Consider the following 27,543-nt stretch of genomic DNA (forward strand, 5'->3'; position numbering starts at 1 on the left):
GTCCCTTCCAGATTTTAGTTGAACTGTAAACAAAACTCATAAAGGTGAATGGCTGACATTTTAATATACAAAAACAGTTATGAAACAAAGTCCTTCTGACAATGTTAGGAAAATATTCATCCTATGCTCTCGGTACTCCTGGTAAACATTTGCAAGCAAATTTGATTTGAGTACATAATCAAAATCCAGGGAGCTGTAAAACGTAGCTGAGACTGGAGCATTTCTTGTTGCTTAATAATAAATTAATAGTATCTGTGTATGCAAATATAACATAACCAACAGAAATTTACCTGAAATTACTTGTTTTAACACTTGAGCTCATTAAGAATAAAAGATTAGAACGTTAGTCTGGAAGACTTCTAACTTCAAACTTTGTTCCCAAAGATAATTTCTCAAAATACCAGTGGAAACATGCAAATAACTGGTCAGCAATTATAAGAGTCTTATGGCGCTAGCATAAGGGGGAAGAGTATAAATAATTTTTGATGACATTTTTCTCAATAAAATGTAAATAATGTTATTTTTTTTCTAAAATTGATAATCCTTTCATATTTATTTTTGAAAAATACCTAGATGAATACCTTTATTCAATCAAGATGAAAAAAACCATCTTGATTGAATAAAAATACATTTGAATCAAAATCTCCCAGTGGTATGAATAGAGCCACAATGTGGCTCATGTCCTAACATCACAAATGTTGACATGCTAAATGCTCCTGGAACATTTTGGCAACAAACAATAATCATGAAAAAAATAACAATTTAAAACATTGAAAAACAGTTCTTGTACACTGTTCAGTAAGGCAGATGATCTATGAGTCACAGGAGCCTTTGGAGAGTGCAGGACAATTTAAACTCCTTGAAATATCAGAGAACATTTTAAGTAAAAATATTTCAGAATACTGAACAGTAGTCGTCATGGGGTAACAGAAACAAACAAAAACTCATTTTCTTAAAGTTTTTGTTTGTTAGATTTTTTTGCCTTACAGTTATCTAAAAAGAGATTTTAGAAGACATTGAAAAAAATTGTCATAAGAATGGAAGACAAATAAAAAGCCACAATCAGGAATAACATTTTTCATATTTATTTTTAAAAATGAGTAAGCAGACAGTTTGTGTGTCCAGTGAATACCAAAAGGTGTGTAGGACAGTGCTGAACAGTATTTAACCCTTTTAATAAATCTCTATTACAGATTCTTTTGAGCATATCAAAAGTTGAAATATTGTCTTTCTATTACAGCAATTCATTTTAAAGACTTTTCAACAGACAGGAAGTAAACCAATGACTACAGCAGTGTGATCAGTGTTAAACAGCACGCTAGGATTTTGGATGCACACAACTAGTACCTTGCAGAAACACGAGTGAAGAGGTGATAACGTTAAAATGCACCAGCACCGAGAGGGCTGATTAGTTGCTAGGGAGAATGTGACTGCTAAGAGGAGGCGCTTCAAACATTTAACACTTCCTCTGCCTCTTCTATATTCTTCTCAATCACAAACTTCCTCCTCTTGCAAACTCCTGAATTCTTCATCTACTTTTTTGCCTCCCCCTAAACATGATGAGAATTTGCTTTAATTTCCTCAGATGCTCTCCTCTGGTAGCATTTTCATCAGAAAACCCAAGAAAGACAGAAAGTGAAAGAAATTTAAGTGCATGTAGGACATATTTGACTGATGTAAACAATGAGACCAGCTCATTGTCTCCCACCACAGAAGACTGGATCATTGCTTTCACCTTCACTGTGGCTCAGACAGAAACAAAAATTAAACCACGAGGTTCTCAGTTTCAAACAAAAGGTCAGAGAATTGCAATAGAATCAATAGAAATAATATTGCTGAGGCATAAATGTGTAATAAAATGCAAAGTATTATATTTCATTCATAGGAGACTGGTGTAATTATTCGAGCCAGCCGTGCGATGAAAGGGAGCGAAAAATAAGCAGAATAGATGAAAGAAGAAAAGAGGCAGAGAGGAAGAGGCAGCGGCTGAAAAGGGAGAACAGTGACAAAAAAAAAGCAAAAAGATGAGGATAAAGGGGACAGATGAGGTCTGAAATGCTCATCTGATGCGTGTCCATCTTCTTCTCTACAGGCGGAGCAGGAAATAAAAATGCAGGGTTGAAGGCACATCTATCTGTCAGTCTCTGTTAGTCTCAGCATAATTACTGTGAAACGACAGATATCTATGACTTTAAGGAGGGCGGCTAGAGGAGAAAGAGGTGTGTTTTTGACTCAGCCTGCGAGTCACAAACATCTATGTGTAGCCATGTGAACAAATGTAGAGTAAACCTCAAAATAAAAGATTTTTTAACTAAGAAAATTATTTTGTCTTTCTGTAATACTGTAACACTCCAAAAGGTGGATATTTATGTAGAAGTTTAATTTCTTCTTTGTTTTCATGCTGGTCTACAACTCCTAGAGTTTTAAAAACATCCTCACAGTCTTAGATCTTATATTTCAATGGAAAATTACAACTTGCAAGGGTATAGAGCCCCGTTTGTGTAGCTTTAGCATGAATATGCATTCAGAATGCTCCTCCAGCTGCTACATCTCAGTCTCATTTGGGTACCTTTCACCTAAGAGGATCTCAGCAATTTACCAATGATTGTAGAGAGCAAGCCTTATAGAACAAGCTGTTATCATCCAAAAGGCACAGACACAAGTGAGACCATTACTGACAAGTTACCAGGACAGGATTTCACCATTTAGCACACAAAATCAACATGTCTTCAAATATTAATGGCTAAAAATGAGGAAACAGCTGCTTAAGCTTGAAAGTTAAGACAATAACAGTGTTATATAAAAGCTGTGCAAAACAGAAGCAGACTACATATGAGCATCAACAATTTTTTGACTCGTTTCTTTACAAAAACAAAAACAGCACTGAGTCGTTTGTTTCCATGTTTTGTCTTGTGTGGTGGCTTGTAATGCTGTGACGGTTTTCATTTTTATTTGACTGGTCCTTTAAGACAGCTGGCAGCTCGGTCTGTCACCGGGTCAATTAGAAATGCGTCTCCTTCTCTGAGATGGTGGATATTTTGCCATCTGCTTTAAGTTTGGCATCATTGACAGCGTAAGGACTGAGGGCAGCAAGTTTGCCTCTCATTTTTAGGTCAGGGCTGGGAGTGGTCAGCTTCTTTATTCTCTGCAAAGAACCAGAAAGAATAGATGTGTTAACTTTATACACCACAATGATCACGGCATAAAGTGTTGCTCTGATGGAAGTTACAAATATATAGGAGTTCCTCTAAACTTTTAGAATATTTTTTACCAAGCGCCATGGCAGCATGAGAAGTTTACTCCAAGAATGCCCATGTTTGGCTCATAGATGCTGCAGAAGTGTGGAAGTTTGCTGAGCTAATCAAAGATTACTCTCAATAGACTTTGTTTGATTACAGACCAATATTGCAACATTTATTTAATATATTTTTTTGCTGGTGCTGTTTGCTTTCACCCTGGAATGTGTCAAACAATCCAGAGTAATTGAAAAATGTCTACTCCCCCTTCGCCTTTGGTGGCGCTGCACCAAGAACTACTGAAGGAAATGACACAAAAACCTCAGAAGAAGATGTAATGTGGACAAAATGTTTACATTAAAATGGAGTCGTGTCAGATTTTAGAGGATATGAGGCTTCTCTTTTGTCTTTCATAAAAGATCACAAGCCATTTCACTCTCTTGTGTTATATTCTTCCATTTGTTTTGGTTGCATTTACCCAGAATTCCCTGCATTCCAGTCCACTTCCTGCTTTTGGAAGGATCTCGGGTCTGCTTGGCATCGATATTATATTATTATAAACTAATATATAATATAATATTATTTACACATCTCCATCAGTGGTGCCAATAAATAGGGTCAACGTGACAAATGTAATAATAATTAAGGACAATGGTGATTGTTGTTTCTTGTTAAGATTTCTTTACCTCAGAAAAGGTCCCAGGAGTTTTCCAGATCATCCAGATAATGCCCAGTGGGATACACACCATGGAGGACATAGCCATGAACCAGCCGATACCGTAGCCCCAGTCAGGATAGGTGTACACGTTGTTGTACTTCAAAGGCTTGTATTTAATCAAGAAGAACAGGAAAATCCCCTGCATCAAAAAGAAGCACATTGTTTGCAAATCATGATGAAAACATGGTTTTAAATAACAAGAAACTACCTTATGGGTTTATATACTTTTAATGAAATAGCACACGTAGTTCTTGGTTAGTTACTGGTGAATAAATTAATAGGACACAAGCAGAAAAAAAGGGGTTATTGGATAAAACAAGTTAGATATAACAGTAGATTTAAAAATGTTACATAAATGTATTTAATAAATTCACAAATTAAGAGACCAGACAAAATATCGGACTATTGATAATAGACAAATTGCAAACTGTTTAAATATTTTTAAGCATTCCTTTGGAAGTTACTGGTGTATTTAACTGAAGTCATTATTTTTGGACCTAAAGAGGAACGATCTAGAGTCAATGCACAGCTTCAGTTATTACAACTAAAAACTAGTGATGAGGCCCGAAACCTGGGAGTAGTGATGGACTCTGACCTGAGCCTTCAGAGCCACATAAAGACGATTACAAAGTCGGCCTTCTATCACCTGAAGAACATCTCCAGGATTAGAGGACTAATATCTCAGCCAGATCTAAAGAAACTCATTCATGCGTTTGTCTTTAGTCGCATTGATTATTGCAACAGCATCTTCACAGGCCTGTCCAACAAATCAATCAAACAGCTGCAGCTGATCCAGAATGCTGCTGCTCGCGTTCTCACTAAAACCAGGAAGATAGACCACATAACACCAGTTTTAAAGTCCCTCCACTGGCTCCCTGTAGCTCAAAGAATAGATTTTAAAATACTGTTGTTAGTTTACAAATCACTGAACAGTTTAACACCACAATACATCAAAGATCTGCTGTTGTTGTATCAACCTTCCAGACCTCTCAGGTCTTCTGGTTCTGGTCTGCTTTGCATCCCCAGAACCAGAACCAAGAGAGGAGAAACAGCTTTCAGCATCTATGCACCAAAAATTTGGAACAAACTTCCAGAAAACTGTAAAACAGCGGAAACCCTGACTTCCTTTAAATCTCAACTAAAAACAAGTTTAGAATTGTATTTGAAATGTAATAATTAACAATGTATTGTTTATTCCATGATGCATGACTTGCTGCTGAAATGTGCTATACAAATAAAATTTGATTGATTGATTGATTGAGTGATTGATTTTTTTTAAATTTGATTATCATTTTTATTTTAAAAATAACTGTATGCCTTTTGAAACTAATACTCCATGCAAACCAAGCTATGACAAATCAAATCTAAGTCCTTTGAAGTAGTTTGTCGCTTGCCACTTGTGTGCTCATCTATGTGTTGTCTGCTCTTATCCATGCGCTTACTCACAGCACAGATGCCTGGGGTCAGGATCATCCAGCACCATTTGATCAAGACGAAAGGTTTGTATCCAATCATGTCCTCAATATTTAGGTAGAATCTGTCGCCTCCTGCAAGAAAACAACTCTCACTCAGGAGATTCTGCATGCATCATCAAAATAACGACATGAGTGATCCCTCTTGACAGCTCAAAGTTGTATAAGGCTACGTTTCTGACTTGATGTGAACAAAATGTTTTTTGAAAGTTAACATCAAGAGAGCCAGAGGCATTTTATGTAACAGCAGACTATTTAGCTGGATTTCTGTCATGAATTACACAAGCCAAGAATAAAGTTCATGTATCAAAGAATTTCTACATGCATGCTTTCATTTTAGTCTTTACATAATGTCCATACAGTATTAGATAACTTTATAAGACACCCTTTAAGAACAAGTCAATATAAACTGTGTATTTTTCTTATATTCTAATAACCTGATTTATAATTTTATCATAATAAATGAATGCTGCATGCGTTTCTGCGCATTCTCCAGCAGAGGGCAGAAAAACAATATTCTTCCAGTGAGGAGAGTGAAACTTGTTTTGCTCAAGTCTGTAGCAACCATCAAAAACCCAAACTCGGCAACATGAGTCAGTGGTAATACAATTGAAAAACTCGTTGCCTTTCAGCTTTAAAATCTCATCTTACCATACACCCAGCCGATACATATGGACTCAAATATGGCCACAAACAGCAAACACATCCCGCTGGCTGCATATGCATCAAACAGCTGGAAGACGTACATTCCTCCCTAATGGAAGGAGACAGGTGTCAGCTTTTCACATGAACATCAGCTGGGTGTGACACAGAAAGGGATTCAGAGGCTTCTGAGGACGTAGATTTAGACTAAACATGTTTATACTTTATACTGGTTTCACAACACTATGACGTGTCTACAGATGTGTCTACATCTACAGATGTTAAAGTTAGTCTACAAAAGAAAAATTGTGATCAATTTCAAGCCCAACCTGCTTTTGTCTAAAACGACAAAGCAACACCTATTCACACTGCCGCTAACTTTGTATAATAATTATCATAGATGATTTTTTCAAGTATCATGTTTAACATTTATTAATTGTTATTTTATGCTTGAAATCAAGTTTTCAGCAAAAATTAAAATTATGCCTACATTACAAACAGTTGAATTATTTTTGTTCATAAAAGAGGGAAAATCGTTGTTGCCCTGTTTTAGCCAGCTGACCAGCAGATCACAGCAAACTGTGGTGGAGAAACATCTAGGGCTGCAACTAACAATTATTTTAGTAAATTATTATTATCATGATGATTAATCAACAGAAAATAGCACATTGTACACATTTTTAATCTTTTTATGCAATTTTAGAAGTACATCAAAAATGCAAATAAGTAAATAATTTCCTTTGCTAAATAAGAAAATAAACATTTTAAATGTAATAATACAACATTTAAGTGAAGAATAAGTTAAGTATATATTTATAGTCCAGCAGTTTTAGCATAATCATTGCTTTGAATATGTTGTCTTCTCTTCAGCCATAGAAACAACAATGTGCTCTATCAGTAATTTCTCTGGCATCTTCTTGCAAAGTGTGTAAATCATAGCAAACGTGAGAAAACCCTCTGTGGCTTTGAGACAGAAATATATAAAAACATTGATTTATGACTTCTATCTACCATTGCACAGAGCTACACTCCTGAAAACCCTTTGACCTCTATCAGATTTTACACCTGGTTTCTTGTAACACTTTACCTAAAGTAGTTTCATGGAAGCTGTGGAGAACGAATTGTCTAAAGAGTGGAGGCACTAATAAAGAGGTCACACTTCTTAAACCCGCAGCTCCATAACACCAAACAGAAAACATACTAAACTTTAACATTGTGTTGAATTTCTGAGTTTTCTGGCTGAAATGGATCAACTACTGTGAAATAAGCTTATGTTGAGATTGCCTTAGGTTATTTTTTAGAATATACAATTCTGTCTGTCTGTCTGTCTATGGTAATCTGTCTTTACATGGTTTACTTGGTTTAATAAAAATAATTTCAAATCTAAATCTGAATCAATATGAGCTTGACTATACAAAGATTGCCCAAAGAGGTATCATAAATCTTACCTGTGAATGATGATCATGTTGAAGGTGATGATGATGATGATGATGATGATGATGATGATGATGATGATACATATTATGACCATAATGTTGATAGTGCACATATTTTACAATAAATATCCCAACCAAATATAAAAAAACAACAACAAGATCCAAACAAAAACTTAAAAATTAGGATTAGACAAGTTCTACTGATGCACCCATCATATGATGTAACTTCATAAAAACAGAAATGAAACAGAAAAGAAAGGCGTGTAAAGCAATGGCTCACTGTAAAATAACTTTTCAGGTCAACTTTAAACTCTACAGTTTTTAAGGTTTAAAAAGTTTCAGCTGATAATTGCTCTGAAGATTTCTCATTGCCAGTAAGAAATATTTCGGTGTCTTACCTCTGTACACATGATGAGTCCTATGAGGAAAGAGACTATGGACATGCAGAGAATCAGCAGCTCTCTGCGGTAACCCTTTCTGAAGGTTTCTGGGTACATGTCCACAACAGCTGTCACTAAACTCTCCACACACACAAACTGAAAAACAAATCAACAAATACATTCACAGACACAGTTGATTTAACTCACAGTTTATTTTGCGGCACAATATGATGACGTGTTAAGTAAATATAATGAGGTAAGAATTGTTTGGTTTGTACAATCCTTCAGTCTCAATATTTATTCTCACCTGACTGTCCAAGCCGAGGAAGATCAGCATCATGAAGAAGAGACAAGCCCAAAGTGGCGATAGAGGCATCATAGTCACAGCTTTGGGGTATGCAATGAAAGCAAGACCAGGACCTGAAAGAACAAAAAGGGTTATACTTCATTTGATGGGTTGTGAATTATGTTCTGTCAGGAACATGAGTAAGTCTTCATAAACATTTATGACTGTTTTCATAAAGTGTCATTTGGTAAATCATGACACTTTTAATACAAAGTTGACATTATTTGAAAGGTCTCCGTTATGACAACTTGACACTAACCAAAAAAACCATGATCTGACATAAATTTGTTATAAAAGTATTACTGATTAAGCTTTTAAAATCATGTACAAATTTATGTCAGATCATGATTTCTTGGTTAATGCCACATTGTCATAACAAAGACATTTTTGTCTAGGTTAATGACTCATGTTGCCCATATCAGAGACCACAACTGATTCCTCGTATGACCCCAGGAAATTGAAGATGTCTTCACATCTAAAACTTCGGTAGACGCAGTTCCTTTAGTGACCAAAGTTTCAACATTAGTTACATTTTCAGCTGGTGCGATTTGCTTTCACACTGCGCTGTGAAGTGGACCAAACCCTCTGAGCAACTTGATCCCCCTCTCTCCTGTTGTGGTGCTGCACCAAGAACCACTTAAGTTAGTGACACAAAAGCATCAGAAGCTATGAAGGCAACTTCTTTTTTTTCCAAAATGTAAACAAAAACCAAGTGGCGTCAGATCTTAGCGGTTGTAGGAGTTCTCTTTTGTCTTTAGCAAAAGATTATGAGCCATTTCTCCAGCTAGCGCTAGACTCCAACGTTTGCCTTGGTTGTATTTACCCAGCATGCACTGCACAGTAGTCTGTTCGCTGTTCTTGATGGAGTCTCTGGTCTGCTTGGTGTTCACATATGCATTCTCAAATCCCGCCAGTGTTCATTTCAACCAAACTGAGACAAACCAGAATTTACAACTTCACTCCCCAAATGAACCAGATTTTCTAGGCAAATGGACTCAAGTTTGATTAAAGCAGACAAACAGGCCTGGGGTAAATGCACCCTAAGTCAGAAGTGCATAAAGAGTCTCCTTTAAAAACGTAACTCATTGAAATAGGAGGATGAAAATTATGCTGTTTGGGAATTATTTTCTGTAAATAAAGTCTTTTCTGAAGCATTAAGTTCATCCTAGATGTATTTTAAGACAAACATCTCAATTCTTCTCTGCTCTGTCACATCCTTTAATTATTCATGATGAGTTGAATAAACCATAATGCAGCATTTTAAACACTTAAGTGAGGAGTAGTGAATTATATAACCATGGAAGGGTTATTCTAGTTTAGCACAACATCATATATGGACGTAAAGACTCACTCTGAGGTTTAAGATATCTACAGATTCACATCATTTTTCTGAAAGTCTGTTATCGTGTTGTTATTTTGAAGTGTTATATTACTTTATGTGCTCTCACCAGATTCAGCCACAGCCTCGATGGGAACATTTTGTTCGTAGGCCATGAAACCCAAAACAGAGAAGATGGCGAAACCGGCCACAAAGCTAGTACCGCTGTTCAGACAACACAGCATGATGCAATCCCTGAGGAGTAGAGCAAAGACACACAGAAGAGGTGATAAAACGATTAGTAAATAGAAGTACACTTTTTTTTCCATTCAGTCCCTTTTACTCTGTGTTTATATACATATTATTACCTGTAGCAGTTGTTGTTGTAGGAATTGTAACTTCCCAGAGCAGTGAGACAGCCCAAGCAGATGGCATAGGAGAAGAAAATTTGGGTTCCTGCATCCACCCACACCTGTTAGTAATATCAAAATGAACACATTGAGAAGTGTTTCACTGGGGTAAATAAATAGTCCTCTTAACACCTGACGCCTAATACAGAGGGACATAAATCCACCTGGAATTCTGCAAAAATGCTAGAACTGAGGAGAATAATAAAAAAGAAAAACAGGCTAGGCATACCTGCAGTATACAAAGAATCAAATAATTTATTGCTGAGTCTAAAAATTAATTATGGAATCAACCTCAACCTTCTCTGGTTTAAATATTGAACATTAATCTACCCAAATGAAGGGCGCAATCTGAAAGAGAGTCAGGATAAATTCAAGGCCAATACATAATCTGCAAGCACAGATTATATATTCTGCTTAGAGAGAATGAAGGAAAGAGGCTAAGAGGGTTGACACGTCTCTTCATTCACATCTTCTTGGTTCTATAATAAACATATCTTCCTTTTGCTCTTAACCTCTTTATATTCAAAGTCCAAGTTTTAGCCATCAGGAAACTTCATATGATATTCTACTTTACATTCTAGATTCTGCATCCACCTGGCGGAGCAGGTACATCCTCCAGACATGCACCTTATTGTATTACGCCGTAAGGAAAGATTTTAATAGTTTCTAGGAATATTTGACAGCTCTTTAACCCTTCCTTTTTTGCTGCAGCAGTGACTATCATGAAATACTTAATTTTTTTTCTTTCTTTTTGATGGACACAAAGGAGCAGACGCATAAATCATGGATTAAGATTCTGAAGGAAGTTAAAATCTTTCAGTGGCTGAAAATACTTTAAAATGTTATTTTGAAATGTCTTTATTGCCCAATTCCACCATAAAAGTAAAAAATAATAATATTAACTTTTTGATAAAGAAGTTTTAATTTGGCTAAAATAAAAGTAAATGTTGTCTTAATAAAATGTAACCTGACCACCTGAGGTAGCAGAAGATATAAAAAAATTATCTGGAGATTGAAAAATCAAAATCAAAGGTTGGTTCACGCACCAACAACTAATTTTGAGTTTAGTAAATTGTCCTTTTTCCAAATATTTGAAATTTAAATCGTAAGCTACAATAAGCTGAGTCATACACAACTATATATTCACATAATTGTTACACAATGTTAAAATACCAGATTCATAAAAATATCAATCACAACCTATATTAAAAGCTTCAATATAGTGCACTTTTTTATGCATTAGCACGACAATTTGTTTTTAATGCTTGTGTGGACATTAAATTTCATCTATCAAAAACACAGAAATGTACATATGTAAAATAGTTTGTTAAACCTAAACATTTGCGTTGGTGAAACTCATTCTCGGAGCAGCGCGGGACTCAGGACCCACAGGATAGCATGGGGTGCTAGCAAATTCAAACTTAATGCAGCATGACTCTTTGAAAACTCTCTCACATCACCATTCAGCGACTAATCTCATTTCCCCACAGAAAAACAATTAACAAACGCAAGGTCTTTGCTCCCTCCTGGGAGTAACCAGGGTAACTTCTGTGACCTCACAAACACAGGACTGTTCCTGTGGAAGAACAGGCTTTTCTCTCCTAATGTTCATTAATGTTCCCTTTAGTTCACCCTCGGCTGATGGCTGCACAGCGAAGGGAAACCTTAAAGGCCCAGGCTCAGAGCGGATCACTTGTTGATGTTGTGCCTAATTTGGCATTCTTGTGTTTGGTTATGTTGAGACTACGGCTCCAGGAAACTATTTCCGATGGTTCAATGGTGCATATAAGAAAGATGATCAATGAATGAACTAGAGGTCTTAAAGTATATCTAAGAAAACACTTCTAAAGTTAAGCAAAATGGTGGTTCAGATTCTCAGTCGTGCATTTTGAGATGAGAACAAAACATCTGGACCAATGGCGGTCAGTCCTGCTCCCCTCTGTTAAGCACAGTCACACTTCATGCTCTTCTGCATTCATTGCTTTTAAGCAGTCAGTCCCTCAGTATTACTGACCGCTGAGTAACCTCTACTATCAGGCTGTTCTTTGCAGACATAGTTCCCTTTTCCATTATTGGCATCACTGGTAAAGATTGATCAAATTCTTTCTAAAGTGAGTTTCTACTTGAACAGCATTATCTAGAACTTAAAAATTATTTATTTCTTAACAGGGACTTTAGGAGATTTTATCATCTTCACTCCCAGTTTGCAAGATAAATAAAACTCCAGTTTTAAACTTTTTAAGTATTACTCTGGATCTGGGTGAGTTAAGGTGAGTATTTGGTTTAATAATTAAAATGTTTTGACAATCAACTTAAACAAGTATAGTATAAATTGCTAATTTCATTCAGTTACACCATAATTTGTATGATATTTACACAATGGATATGGAAATATTACAAACCACTGCTAAAATTTCAGCTTCACTCATGCATGTTTATCTTTTGTCTTGCATTTCAGCATTGAATAAAATCTTTTGCAGAAGCCTCTCAGCATCCTACATTAGATTGGGATTGCCTTCTTTGAGCTCTTAAAGTTTTCCAAATCTGTTTGATTACAAGGGCGTTTCTTATCCAACACCCTCTGTAATATTATGGCAACTAAATTTGAAAACGTAAATTTTCTTCTCATAAACTCCTTTCTTACTTTTTAATGGAAACTTGGACTCTCAGTGACAGTGCAGAGCAAAATACCCTTCAGGTTTGCTTTCTGATTTGGATTGTTCATGATTTCAACCACTGACAAAAACTTTTGTCCAATCTAGAGATAACTATGCCAAAACATGATGGTACCCTAAACCTAGACTGTCAGAGCAGTCAGGCAAAAGCCACTCCTTAATAAAAAACACTGGAGTTTTCCAAAATTCACCTCTCAAACAAGATTTTCTGGTCTGAAAAACAAATAGTATTAATTGTGTAGAGAAGATGCTAAAGGTCTGAAAGGAAGGGACATTGGATAGAATTGATTAGAGGAAGTGAAACCATCCACACACACATTTCACATGACCTTGTAAACAGAACAGAGCACTGATTGTCCCACAGGAAGCTAATATAACTTAAGGGCAAAACTAATGTCCTCCACCCAACAGGAGTCCATTTTATCACTTGCCCATCAGTCTTTATAGCTGTTTGAATTCTCTCTTTTTACATCCAGCACCATTCATCTATATCACTTTTTATATGTAGATATGTCCCTCAAAAAGAGTGAAATTGAAATACTCTCTTAATGTAGCACAGATTACCCTTTAGATAATCTTTACTACGTTGAATTATTTTGTTTTTGCTTCCTTGTGTTTTGCTTTCTGTTGAATTTTAGATGTTTTTAGATGTTTGTACATCAGAAGTCAATGACAGTGTTCCAATGCAAAGACTTTGGATGGTATGCTTGTATTATTAAAAGCACAACATAAATAAACATGAACAATATTTCAGTGTTTACAAAGTACAACAACATGGTGCGGCATAACATCAAATCTAGAATTGCACCTAGAAAGAAAATGTTCATAACACCTTTTCTTGGCAGGAAGTTATGGTGGAACAGATGGGTTTATCTGACAGCATATTTTCACATCGACTCAATGCTCTGGTAATTATCAAGCAGAAACTTTTCCTCGTTATCACCTAAATTTAACTCTCCACGTGATGTGTCTGCCAGAGTGCAGAGTGGAAAACAACAGTTTGGATGAAATCAAGTCTAAAACTAAAACTAAAGGCTCTAAAGTTTCCTGCCAGGCTGTGATTTTTCAGCTTGTTCTCATTCTAAAATCAACATCTGAAGGCTTGGTGAGAATTTTTATGAAACCACTTCAATGCCACAGACCTTACTTAACTTTTTAAAGTTCTTTTTTTTTTCCCACTTTGGCTAAAGTAAGTATTGGTCTACCTAACATTTAATGTTGAATTTAATTACTACTGATGTTAATTTTATCCCAGAAGAAATAAGATTAATGAAATATCCCCACAGTGATCAGGATTTGCATGATTATTCCAACATACCTGGATTGTAGGAAACTGAGAAAACCTTGCTACACATGTTTTGTCATGGCACTTTCCTGGGTATCTTTGCGTTAACAGATTAAGTTAATTTTACAGAACATACAGAAATTATTCATATTTTGTTATGTTAAAGCCTTAATCCAATTTTTATTAAATTAGTCTGTTTTCCCAAAATGTTTCAACATTTTCTCAGAGAGATCAGAAAATGCCTAACAGACGTCTCCTGTATGGAGAAGAAGTGCAGAGAAAATGGGCCAAACTACCTAAAGATAGGTGACCTAAACTTTTGGCATTATGCTTCCCACAGACCTGAGGCTGTAATTGCTGCAAAAGGTGGATCAAAAATATATCAAGTAAAAGTGGTGAATGTTTACGTAGTTCAAGTAATTTCTTGGTTTTCTTCACTGCAAAGCAACAAAAAATATTAGTATTTTTGGTCTATTTCCTAGTGTAAATATCTTCTTACACTTCAAATAAGACTAAATTAATTAACAAATAACTTTACAGTACGTGAAGCAATGCAGTGAAAACTAAAAGCACACTTCTCGACCTTAAGGTAATGGTTTTTGAAAGTTTGCCATTTTAAGTGGATAGAAAACAGAAAATGGTAGAGAAACTACCATTAATTATCATTTTAATATTCATAGAACTGCTTGGGATTTGATTTTAAAAAATGTTTAATTTAATTGCTAATTATTGTGGTGAGCGTGTTTTCTAGCTTTCTAGCTGTTGGTTATAATTATTAGACAGAGGTTGTAAGCTGGGAATGCTGAGATCTACTTCTCTAATCTACAGTTGTCAAGATTCACATTATCAACCAGAATTAATGCAATTTGCAAACAGACAGTTGAAGAAATGCTGCAGGGAACTGCAATTCTTGGTTAAATGGGTCTGTAAGTTAAATTATTGATGAGCAGCTAGCAGAATGTAGACTCCAAAAATCAGGTAAAACTTAATAAAAGTACTAATGTCTTTCAACTACAACCTATTTTGTTTTTGATGTTGTCATGACTCGCTATCCTGTTCCTGAGTACTCCGTTTCTGCCTTCTCAAACAAGTTCATTGAGACTGAGACTGCGTGCATCATTCGGTGTCTCTTTGATTCATTTATTATTTACCAACACCATGAAATTTCAGAAAAACTGCAACTCTCACAGAAACTGGTAGCACAAATATCAACAAATGTTCCCTAAGATATTGGGAGATTGTTGTGACTACTGCTTTCAAATTGCTTAACTAATCATCTTCGGGATAAGGCTATTAACATTTAACAGACAAGACAATTCATTGAAACTATCAAAGTTTAAGAGATTTTGCTTTCCCAGGATTTTACAATGATGTCAATTGATCTAAAACCTTGAATGGTGGTTTTTATAAGGATCAGAGACTAATACTGATTGGCTGCCTTCTTCTAAACATAAACATACATTTCTGAGTGACCATAGTTTCATTAAAGCTGACATTAACACAAAATTCAATATATTAAATATGAAAACTAATCCCTACATGTACAGACATATTCAATAAGTTAGGATATTGAATTAATTTCAGTAACTCAGTTCACTAAGTGAAATATTGCTTACTCCAAGACTGATGTCTTAAAACTTTTATTTCTTTAAATTCTGATAATATTTTGCTATAGCTAAAGAAAACAAAACATTTAAGATTAGTGTATAACATCAGGCCAATAAAAAAAGATTTTAACACATAACTGTGGGATTTATGTATAGAATATTGATGTCTACTTTTAAACTTACAAAAGTTTAAAAGTAGCATTATTTTCTGAGAAAGCAGATGAGTGGAGAGAATTGACACCTACCTGAGGGTCAGAGAGACGTGAAATGTCCGGGTAGAGGTAGAACTTGATGCCATCAAAAGCTCCAGGCAGTGTGACTCCCCTGATCAGTAGGACCAGCAGCATGACATACGGAAATGTAGCTGTTACATATACAACCTGCAGAAGCACACATGCACATATGCATATATGTTAACTGGGTATATAGGATTACAGAGGCAAACACAAAGTACAGACCAGTGTAATAGCTTTTCAACAAAACTTAACATGGTTTGAACATTATCTCATGTAGGGCTGGACAATATGTCCTACATCTCTTATTATTTGTGGAAAATGCAACTAAGTAGAGATTTCTATAGCAACAATGGTTATCTGCAACTAATTTACAATCAAAAGTGACTGAGATTTTAGTTGTAGAAGTTGGATTAATCTGCTCCGGATAAAGAATCAGTGATAAGGTCTGCATGATCTGATCATTGGTCAATGAAATTATTTTAAACATCATTATATATACTGTGCATCTTAAAAAATTCACCCCATGATTTATGTTAGGTCCATACAATACACACATCAAATTAAACTGAAGCCAAACGAAACAATTGATGATTATTCTGATGATTTGCTCCACACAAATCATCAGAATAATGTTCTGGGGTTTTTTGCTGTGCTGCAAAATCATCTTTGAAATGACAAAATGTAGCTTTTTAGATACACCCTAACAACTGCAAATGCACACTCCTATAATATAATATGCATTCATCAGTAGTGAAACTTAGATTGGACACACAGTGCTTTCATCTTCACTCCTCAAACTCGCTGCACTCTCTATCTGCCCGGTTTCAAAAACAATGGCACATACATCTAGTGACACCATTCATACAGTAACAAGTCCTCGCTCACCCTAAACCCAGCTCTGCTTTTTTTTTTTTTATCAAACCATTCAGGTTTTTCAGAACTGTGCTCAACATCTCAAGACTCTCCCCAACAAAGACTCTGGGCTCTTGGGAGGCAGAGGCGAGCAACATACATCCCCTGGCTTTCTGGCACTGAGTCAAAGTCCAATTGAGGACAGAACAGGACAGAGCAGAGCTGGGCCAGGATCCTTGAAAGAAAAGAGGGCTCCTCTGGCCCCCGACTCTTTAACAGGAGGAGCCCAGAGGAGTGATCCTGGCAGTGTGGGAAAATGTGCAGCTCTTTGAAGCTCGTGCAGAAGTGCATGAGTGCTCACACACAAATGGATATTCAGTCATTTAAAAAAGGAAAGGCAGAAGAGTGAACATGCTACAAACATGCACTAATGTGCACAGCAGCTTCTGGACACTGTGGACACATCGCTGTTCTGTACTGGGTGCAGCATTTTCATGAATGACTACTCCTGTTTTACCCTCTGGGAGGAGGAAATGGACTTCATTCATTGAGTAAAGCTCTTAACCAACTCCAGAGAAGTTCAGTCCACTTTACCAGCATGAGACTGTGATTTACTCACTCGTTCAGAAAGATAGGAGACAAGGCATTCTACTTCACTGAATATCCTGAACAACCTTAACTCTAAAAAATGTTGTAAACCTTTTAAATAAACCTGATCAAAGCTCAGTTTGAACAGTGATCATACTTGAGGATTAATCCAAGAGATGCCAGCAGGGAGAGTGTGGGAAAATTTGTCCCCCTTTGCAGTATTACCTTCCTTTAATTTGTCACATAAAATGATTACACATCCTAAACCTTCTCCCCCTGGTTGTCTTTATCTCTCGGGCGATAAAAAGGACAATATTCAGTCTCTCCACGAACTTTTGACGCACAGCTTGCTCTGTCCTGCTCACCATGGGTAAACATCTAAGCCACCACAAATTTCCTGCTCAAACCTCGCTGTAAATCTAACAGCAGGGCTTAAATGTGAGAATGGCGGGCAAATGCGACCAACAAAAGCAAACAGCTTAGCAGAGTGTTGAGTGAATGAGCTGGAGGGTCCGCAGGAAAGAAAGCGACTCTCTCTCTCTCCTCTCTTGCAACAAGCGAGCTGTGGTTAATTTCTCATTGTGCGAGAGGGAGATAGAGAGAGGCTGAGGATGTACTCTACATGCTCCTCATGAACTATCCCTTCTACTCTAGTAAATACAGGAATCAATCTTGGACCAGCTGCTAAAGCCTGGCCATGAAGAAGCATTCCCCCCTCTTACTTCAACAAAAGACACTATGGAGATATAGGCGTCACAACTTAGTTGCCTTTTTTTACCCCCTATTGTGTATTATGTGAACCCATAAATTTTTCTGTACACACCTCTCCTCTTTTCGTCTGGCTCTATCTTTGTCCTCATTCTGGCTCATTGAATCTGTGAAGACATATTAAAGGCCGCTAAGCTCTCATAGGAGGGTGTAGAGTCCTTACTGTCCCTCAACGAGTCTGCCAGAAGAGACTCGAGGAAATTTTAATGGAAATTGCGAGAGGAGGAAAAGAAGGAGGTCTAGCATACATGCCTTTTTGTCTTGCGTTTGCAAAAGAAAACTCATATGGCTTCCTGTTGGAGACTTGTTTTTAAGAACAAAAGAGAAAAAACCTCATACCAACACCATCAGAATAAGAATGATGAATTTATTTTAGAAGTTACGATATGAACTGTTCAAACCACCTGGAAGGGAAATGATTAAAGCCATTTACTTTAATTCAAAAGTATAGTTTCAGCACCCTTGATTCTCCAAGTAAAATTTATTAACACCAACTGCATTCAGAAGTCACTTAAGTAGTAAATAAAGTCTAACTCTGTACACAGTCTCTCCCCCATGGCTGCTAGAAATAGGCATCATTCATTCATTCATTCATGGATGGATGGATGGATGGATGGATGGATGGATGGATGGATGGATGGATGGATGGATGGTGGTGGGTGGGTGGATGGATGGATGGATGGATGGATGGATGGATGGATGGATGGATGGATGGATGGATGGGTGGGTGTGGGTGGATGGATGGGATGGATGGATGGATGGATGGATGGATGGATGGATGGATGGATGGATGGATGGGTGGATGGATGGATGGATGGATGGATGGATGGATGGATGGATGGATGGATGGATGGATGGATGGATGGATGGATGGATGGATGGATGGATGGATGGATGGATGGATGCATGCATGGATGGATGGATGGATGGATGGATGGGTGGGTGGGTGGGTGGATGGATGGATGGGTGGTGGGTGGATGGATGGATGGATGGATGGTGGGTGGGTGGATGGATGGATGGATGGATGGTGGGTGGGTGGGTGGATCGGTGGGTGGGTGGGTGGATGGATGGATAGAATTAGAGTTCTATGGTAACTCTGAGAGGGAGCTGCATGGACACACAATTCAAAATGAGAAAATCTGTCACCATGGCACATCTGGCCTCAATGGAAGAGTGGCAAGAAAAGAGCCATTAGAAGTCCCCTCAGCAGATTGTCACAAGCCATGTGACTTTTCAGAAGACGATCCAAGACTACAGCCGGATGACCTAGTCAAAGTCTGGACCAGAATCCCACTCAGAATATGTTGTGAGACTGATAATATTCAGAAATGCTCTTCATTTACTCTGGAGGATCAAAGAAGAATAAAGGATGCTCTGTGATCTGTAATTGGTCTCAAACTGGAGAATGAGTGAGAATGTGGTGGAGGGAAGGACACTGAAGAAACATGATGGTCAAACTGGACCTGCCCCTCCACCACACGGGTCAGACAGCAGAGCAACCTTCTCCGAAATACCTTAACAGCTCTGCTGTCAAACAGAGAAATACAGGAAATTTTTTCTGCACATGTTCTAATTCTGGCTTCATATTGCCCATCATCATTGCTCCATCTGCACAAATGTGTGTATTATAAATATTGTTTTGTTGGATAACATTTTTTTATATTTTATTATATCATTCAATCTTTCTTGAGTAAATTGACTATTTTCTGCAAGTTATGTTGCTGCTCAAAAATTGCTCAATTCTGTGATCAACAAATTACATCTCATCTTGTCTTAACGTTACAAAATTCATGTGCTATGAATACTTTTGCAATGTACTGAAGGAAAGTCCTTTCCAACCAACTTCCCAATTCTCACAATGAGACACAACATGTAAACATGCAATGCTTAATCCTACCTTGCCAGTTGACTTGGGTCCCTTCCAGATGCAGAAGTAGCAGATGAACCAGGCCAGAGCCAGACACATGGCCAGCTCCCAGCGCATCCCTCCCATGTGCTCAATACCATCTGATATCTTCAGGACTCTCCGTCTGATTTGGCCCAAATACACACAGAAAATTATTAGTTTACAACAAATATTTGTTGTCATTTGTAAGGAATGAAAATTAGTAGCACACCGTTATTTAATGCAATTCAGTTTAGAAATCCACTGCATTTCTTGCAATTATAGAATGATCACTTTACACACACATTGGATTATTTGCACACAATGCAAATTTTGATTTTGTATTATGCAAAAAATGTGTGAGGTCTGAGTTCAGTGTGAGAACTGCATCCTGAAAGAAAAGAAACCAACTACATTTCAGAGATCAGCCTTGAAGCATTTAGCTGTGCTAAATAAGTAAGAACTCCAAAGGAAGATGATGAAAAATAAATAAATGTGTGCAGCAGCAGAGTAAAAATAGCAAAACCATTTCTTCTGCTGGCCAGCCACATTCCCTGGGCACATAAGTGTGTGAATCTATAAACACTTTTGCTCTAAGGTTGACAACACCAAGGCTCGTGTTTAAAAATATGAAGACAAATCTGGAAGGACTAACTTGATTATCTTCAAAAAACAAATATTGAACATAACATTTTAAAATGTGTGATTGTTTTAAAGGTTTATACAGTTTTTTTTACAGCTCTTCCACTCCCAGCTCCTTCTAAACACATCTTATCGCTGTCTGTCGCTGTGAGACAGTGCATAAAATAAACATTTGTTTGCTCGAATAAGCTTGTTAAGAATTCAGACACCAAGTCTGAAGGGATTTACCTGCAGTATCTTTGCTTTGAGACCAGACACACCAGTAAAAACATCAGTCGACTGCAATTGTACTATGACCACTGCAATCTTGGCAATTTCAGGACAATCCAGGACCAATTTTCCTCAAAATTGGTAATCTATTTCACTTGATGATAAGGATCAAGAGGTGACATTTGGCTATTCTCCCCACAAAAAACACCTTAACCTATCTGTGGCTCCTGTGAGCCCCAAAGACTGTTTCTACCACACAGGAACTGCGCTTAAGACCACAGATGCATAAAAAACAGGAAACTTCATTGTATTAGAAATGACAGTGTGTTGGCAGCTGGTTACATAGATTATTTAACAGCTGCTAATCTATGTAACAAGGGATCACCCTAAAGAAAATAAAATGTAATGCAGAAGAGCGTTCTTCAGAGTGTGGGTTTTGGAAGACTGAGATAGAGAAGTCTTCCTCGCTCCGCTCTTCTGACTGTAAAAGCCTTGAATTGTTTTTCTCCTTTTTTCCAGTGTGTGAGAATGTCCAGGTGAATGAACCTGACACTAACATATAATCAGTGAGCAGCCAAGACCAAAGTCTTCCACCATGTAAACAACTTTAATCCGAAGACAAAACCTCACAGCAGTTCTTGCGAATAGTCCTTTATGAACCTTTAAACCATTGTCACATCTAAATTGGCCTTTTTAAAAAACCGAAGACAACTATTTACATGGAAAAGGAAGAAGAAGGGGTGCACCATCAGTAGCTTTTCTCTGTGAAACAGATTGACAGTAGATGTTATAACATGTTTACATTCATAGTGGTTGATATAAAAATCAATAAATAACATGCATTTAGATTTCTCTTCATTAACAAGCACTCTGATGTTGTAAACATAGTGCATTGTGCTACTTAACTTGTTCAGTTTAACACAATTACTGATAAAAGTGTGCGTTATATGAGCACTTGGTTCATCTGAGACGGGTTACTCTAATGATATGGAAGCTAAAGGCCTGAAGTCCATGCATGTTTGACTCCTTGCTAAGATCACAGCGCCAAATAGTGGCCTGGCAAGACAACTACAGCAGATTCAATGTGTCTTTCCAGTCTCCTCGAACTTGCAATTTTTCCACAATCAACATCCAAAAATACAATCGGTTTCCACACAATGGTCTCAGGTAAACCTCAGTTAAATTAAATGACTAAGGAGCAGCGCAAATCTTTGTTGATGCAGGGAATGAACTAAATGTAATGACGTATATCAAGAAGCCAGCACCTCTCACGCCTTCAGTAGAGAACGAAAAAGAAAATTAAAAGAGAGAAAACATAATAACTCTTTTACAGCTGCTATAGAGAAGGCTATGACTCCATGAGTCTTTTACTGATGCTTCTTCATGGCATCAGTCATGGGCTGACACTTTATGCTTTTCCTATCAACATCCAGCCTTCTGGGTGTCACTGATGACTTGATAAACTGTAGAGAAAAAGCTACATATTTTTTGTCAAAATATGCCAAATGATGTGGGTGCAAAAGAGTGAGAATGTCATCTCCAACAATATGTTGTTTGCAGTGGTGAGTCAAGAGTGTGTTTCCTGTTTGCTGAAGTTCAACCCGGCGACTGCACTGACGGGGGATGAGAAGCAGGAGTCTGTGCCACAAAGCCACACGTTCCTGCCAAAATCTGTGCCACCAAGTTCACCCTCAGGGCTTCTGACCAGCCATTGATCATCCTGACATGTTCTTGGTGGAAGCCCATAAAACTGATCCAACACCCTCAGCCCTCACCCCCACCCTCTGTTCTGGTCAGCCAACAGAATACGATTTGTGTAAATTTGCTAAAGCGGGTGCTTGGATGTATATTAATGACTTTATGGGTTTTTTATCTCAATGATGATAGCTGGCTGTGGTAGAAGTTCAACATGATAGAAAGAAAATCTAACGTATAAACTGCTTTTTTTTAACAACAACATAAGAAATTTCATTGATATACTTAGAAATCTAACACCAATTTTGTGTTTATGAGCACAGAGGCTACATAAATGCAACAATGTGTTAAATCTGAACTGAAAACATTTATGCTAATAAATAAAATGCTAGTCCATCTTGGCACAGTTTTAATAAAATTTGGCAACTTCTATCAACATGACGGTAAACTCTGTGGCTTCTTATTTCTAGGATTAACTTAAAGCTACTAGATGTTGTCATAATTGTTATGAAACTCAGTTTTATTTTGTTTGAGTGACAATCATCCAAATATGTTTTCAACATATTGATTTTGAAAGGCTTTTGTGACTTGGCTTCAGATTAAATCTGAACTAGTCATGTGTACAAAGCTACTGGCAGTGATACAGGAAGTGTGGTCAAATCTACGCACTAACAAACCATGATCTGCTGCCACAGTCATGGCTCTAACTGGGAGACAGCTGGCCCACCATAGCCTGCTGACACAGAAATATGAAAAAGGCTGACTAATTATTGGGGGTGAGGTTAGGGAGGGAGGGGGTCAATGACACAGCTTGGAGCTGTCAGTATCTCAGTTTTTAACAATATGGCAGATCAAAGAAAAACATGACCTAGTGACCATTTCTCATCCAGATAGTAGCATTTTATTAAACAAATGGTGAAATCTCCATGTATAATCTGTGCTCTGATTGTGTTCTGTACACGTAAGCAGGAGGAAAATGAAAAATAAAGTCTACTCACTCCCAAAACTCAATGACTGGAGACGTTGCATTGGGGTTGGTGATGTTGGTGGCGTTTTCCCCGTAATAATCAACACAGTTTTCTGCAAACACAGTGACATGTTTTCATTGCCACAGCATCAAGTGTACATGCACAGCAGAATTTATCACAAAGGCCTTTTCTGTTTTAAATTAGAAGAGATTTATTTGTTGTTATAAGAAAATGTTTTCCCCTAACCACCTACCTGTATTCCAGTAATGGCCACAGCCAGCCCACGGCAGCTCAGTCGTGAAACAGTTAAAGAGGTAGAAAATGGCCCAGGATAGGATCACTATGTAGTACACGTTTAGATGGGCTTCAATCACCTGTGTTGCATAGCCGATACCTGGAAAAGCAAAAGTAGATCAATAAACTTGGTGAAACACTTTCTCTCTCTCTTACTTTATCTTTGATAATTAAAACTCAATGTGTCACCTAAAAACAAATAAATCCAGGGTTTTCTTACCCTCAAACAATGGGCAAACTTTCCTCCAGCATGTAATGCCACCTTCGCTTGTGAACTGACCCAAGGCCGTCTCCAGGAAAAACACAGGAATACCGCAGCACACAAAGAAGATGACGTATGGCACAAAGAAGGCACCTTCATGCACACAAATAAACGTACCTTATGATTTCAGGAGATGCAAAAGTATAATACAACATAAGTCTAAAGGTTAATTCTCAAATCCTGTACTGAATAATGTGAAGGGTTTAATGTAGGGATCTACTCCTATTCAAATAACATGAGATGAAAGAACTCATTGCGATGCCAAACTTGGAATGCACAGTGACCTTTTCAGACATGAAGTTGCACCCTGCTGTTCAGTCTAATGAGGCAACCTGCCTCTTTTATTGATATATGTGTGCAAAATAACTGCAGTGCCTTACAAAAGAAGTCAGACAAGCAATATAACACTTAACATACAATGTATCAACCAAAAACTTAATGTGTTTTATTCTAACTTTATGAAGAGCACCAAGTCTCATAACTGAAGTGAAGGAAATGTAAGACTTGCTCTGAACAAGCATCTCTTCTTGTTCAGAGCAACACGAATATATTGAATGTTAGTTCAATATTTGTGAGCGTGACCAACAGGCTTGTTCACTTCCTCATGTGTTATTCCTAAAACTACAGGCAGACTACCACTCTAAAACTGCGCAGAAAATCAATGCCATCGTTTCAACAACTTCTCATTCTGCTCGCTGATCGGCCTGGTAGAAAATCTACCGGAGACGTGCAGTTCAAAGGGAGAAAGTCCAGACGGAGCACTGAGAGGAGATGACAACCAAGCAGCAGCCGGGCTAGCAGTCTAACATAAAGGAAAGGGACAATCCATTAAATGTCCGGATTGGCATTTGCAACATGACACTCAGTAAATGGGTAGAAGAAAATGTTTTTTTCAGACGACCAGCTGTCGTCCTAGAATATGGTGGTGGCAGTATCATGCTGTGGGGATGCTTTTCTTCAGTAGGGTTAGAGAAGCCGGTCAGCGTTAAGTACATCTGAATACTGGAAGAAAACTTGTTGAAGGACGCAAAATACTGCAGAATGTAAAGGAGGCTTACTCCACAATCATAACCATTAAGCGAGAACTGGATATAGATCAAAGAATATTAATATTTTAGAACGACAGTCAAAGAGTCTAGGTCTGAAAATAACTGATAATCTGTAGCAAGACTTGACATTTGCTGTCCACAGATGAGATCCATCCAATTTGACTGAGCTGGAGCTACATTACAAAGAAGAATAGTGATACTCCACAGACTTAGTGTAACTGCAGCAAAAAGCACAGTTTTAAATCAACTCAGGAGTGATAAATATGAGGATGTGCCATACTTATTGAATTTAAAAATATTAGAAAAAACACTTTTTGTGCTCAACTTTCCGTCATTTGAGATAAAGATAAGCCCATTAAAGTGTAAGGTTATCTCCCTGAATCTCACAGTTTCACCACTTTGTAGAATCAAAAGCCAGCTTTTCATTCTACAAGCTTTTCTGTAGCTGTTCATCCTACAGCAACAGAGATAAAGCAATGCTTTTATCGCTTGCCTCCTCCGTTCTTGTAGCAGAGGTAAGGGAACCTCCAAACGTTGCCCAACCCAATGATCTCTCCAGCCACAGACAGGATGAACTCGATCTTGTTGTTCCACATGCCCCTCTCGTTGTACTCGTCATTGTCGAGGCTGGAGCTGGACCCATCCGGGTCTCTGCCATCCTCTGGTTTTCCATTTATAACAGGCCCACTCTTCTCAGCTGTCATGACGCTCGGCGAGCCTGCTGAGAAGTATATAGAGACTACATAAAGGTGATGTAAAAATGTTAATGGAAGGACTTTGAATCAGAACATGTGAAATTCTTTGAAAGTTCGTACAGAGCAAAACTGCAAATATGATGCAGAGACATTCTGGTAAAAGTTTGAACCAAGTCATAGCAGTCTATTTATCATAATGCACAAATTTAAGAATACATAAAACTTGGACTGCAGAATCACACATAGTAGAAATGTTAAAATCTCAAATATTTAAAAGAAAAACAACCATGTACTAACCCTTTTTGTGCTTTTTATGGCACTTCTTTAGTCACAAAAAACAAATAAAGTGTGTAAAACCAGCTATAGGTGTGGAGAAATCAGCTACAAACACTTCAGTATCTCAGAGCTTGCAGCCTGGAGGTGTTAAAATATTAAAACATGCAGAAGAAACACTCACCAATCTCCTGTGGAACAGTGGCAAACCTTTTGGCTCCTGCGATGATGCGCACAAACAATCGCCTTTACAAACACGCAGAATGAATAAAGCCCAATCAGGGGGTGCAGAGTGGAGAGAGGGCACAAAAGAATAAAAAGGAAAACAATCTGCACCCGCAACTGAATGAGATGGGTTTAAGTCTCACGTCTATATAAAGGAAGATCTCAGAGGCAACGGAGTGACGGTACACAACTTGCACAAGGCGATGGATAACCTGCGACTGCGCTCCCACTCAGCGGGCTGTGCGCTCTCAGGCGCCTCTACTTGGATAAAAGCCATTTGGTAACGAGTCCAGCTCTCACAGCGGAGTTACCACAGCGCAAGGAGAGCAGGATGCAAGGAGGAAGACAGAGCCTGGAGACAAAAGTTCAGAGGCATCTTCTTTATGACGGCTACATCACAGAAAGAGCCATTAAATAGTTAATGCCACATGTATTTTTCAAAATAAAAAGCATAAGATGAAGGGGGCTCAGATTGGGAAAGGCAGACCAGCTCTCAGCCAATCAAGTGTGCGGAACAATTTGTTAAAAATGCTAAAATATCACCAAACTTCACGAGTATTGTGTAAAATAAGGATCTCACTTAATAAAAACAACAATTTTTTATCCGAGTGTGTCATTTGTTGTCCAACAAGCACATTACAATTGTTTAAAATGCATTCAAGCCTGAAGGGAAGGGAATTTGCTTTCCAGTAATTGGGTTTTTTAAAATCTGGTAAAATAAATTACCACACCGTGGCCACAATGTGGCTTTTTTGGTTTAAGCGAGAAACCCTCTTTGCCTTCTTGCCTTTAGTATCAATAATTTTAAAAATAAATGCACCTTTTGTCTAGCAAAGTCTCATACAGATGAGTTTTTCTCAGTTTCTTAATTTAGATGTATAGGAAGTCCAGTTTAAGTCTTATTTTATCAGGGGAAGGTGTTCTGCCCTTCCCTGCTTACAAAATACAACCATAGAAATTTTTAAATCAGCTCTGTTTGATCGGTCCTTCAGTGTTTTATGTGTCTGCTCCTGCCTCCTGGGCCCAGCTGGTAGCAGCCGGTGGCTATCCTTACTCAGCCTGTGTCTCCTGGAAGTTTCCTGCTGTTATGAGGGAGTTGTTCCTCCTCACTGTCTCCACAGGCTTCCTCAGTAAGAGGGGAGGGATTGCTGCAAAGACAAACACTTAATGCAACGAAACAAACTATCTTAGCTCTTTATCAAGTGATATTTAATGATCCAGTAATTTTGACTATATTGTTTTATTATTAGGAAATATTGGAAAGTTCTACACACACCCTTACACTTCCAGTCTCTGGTTTTGTTATTTTCTCCTAGCAATAAAAATAAGACATTGAAATTATTCCTACTGCTTGATTTTTTTATCTTTTTCAATGC

At 37.6% G+C, this 27,543-nt stretch overlaps 1 protein-coding gene across 1 annotated transcript; it reads right to left on the reverse strand.

Annotated features, from left to right (window-relative positions):
• Positions 1–1,069: 1,069 nt before the first annotated feature.
• slc6a11b (solute carrier family 6 member 11b) lies at positions 1,070–26,472 on the reverse strand. Its single transcript, XM_055027544.1, has 15 exons — positions 26,127–26,472; positions 25,468–25,695; positions 23,884–24,018; positions 23,623–23,763; positions 23,400–23,481; positions 19,867–19,999; positions 15,771–15,905; positions 9,917–10,020; positions 9,679–9,803; positions 8,192–8,304; positions 7,903–8,040; positions 6,078–6,180; positions 5,401–5,501; positions 3,923–4,093; positions 1,070–3,145 (listed from the first exon to the last, which is right to left on the reverse strand). The coding sequence occupies exons 2-15, from the start codon at positions 25,676–25,678 to the stop codon at positions 3,002–3,004; spliced, it is 1,836 nt and encodes a 611-aa protein (XP_054883519.1). The 5' UTR covers positions 25,679–25,695; positions 26,127–26,472; the 3' UTR covers positions 1,070–3,001.
• Between the last annotated feature and the right edge of the window lie 1,071 nt (positions 26,473–27,543).

This window comes from Poeciliopsis prolifica, unplaced genomic scaffold, assembly GCF_027474105.1.
Source record: "Poeciliopsis prolifica strain line A6 unplaced genomic scaffold, Auburn_PproV2 SCAFFOLD003, whole genome shotgun sequence".
In the NCBI taxonomy this organism is placed as follows: domain Eukaryota; kingdom Metazoa; phylum Chordata; class Actinopteri; order Cyprinodontiformes; family Poeciliidae; genus Poeciliopsis; species Poeciliopsis prolifica.

Bases quoted from the DNA above. Each gene is read 5' to 3' on its own strand.
- slc6a11b (XM_055027544.1), bottom strand. From the start codon at position 25,678: ATGACAGCTGAGAAGAGTGGGCCTGTTATAAATGGAAAACCAGAGGAT. The intron at 24,019-25,467 runs GCAAGCGATAAA...GTGTGCATGAAG, and splicing joins CTGCTACAAGAACGGAGGAG to GTGCCTTCTTTGTGCCATAC. The intron at 23,764-23,883 runs GTAAGAAAACCC...TTGCTTTTCCAG, and splicing joins AGTTTGCCCATTGTTTGAGG to GTATCGGCTATGCAACACAG.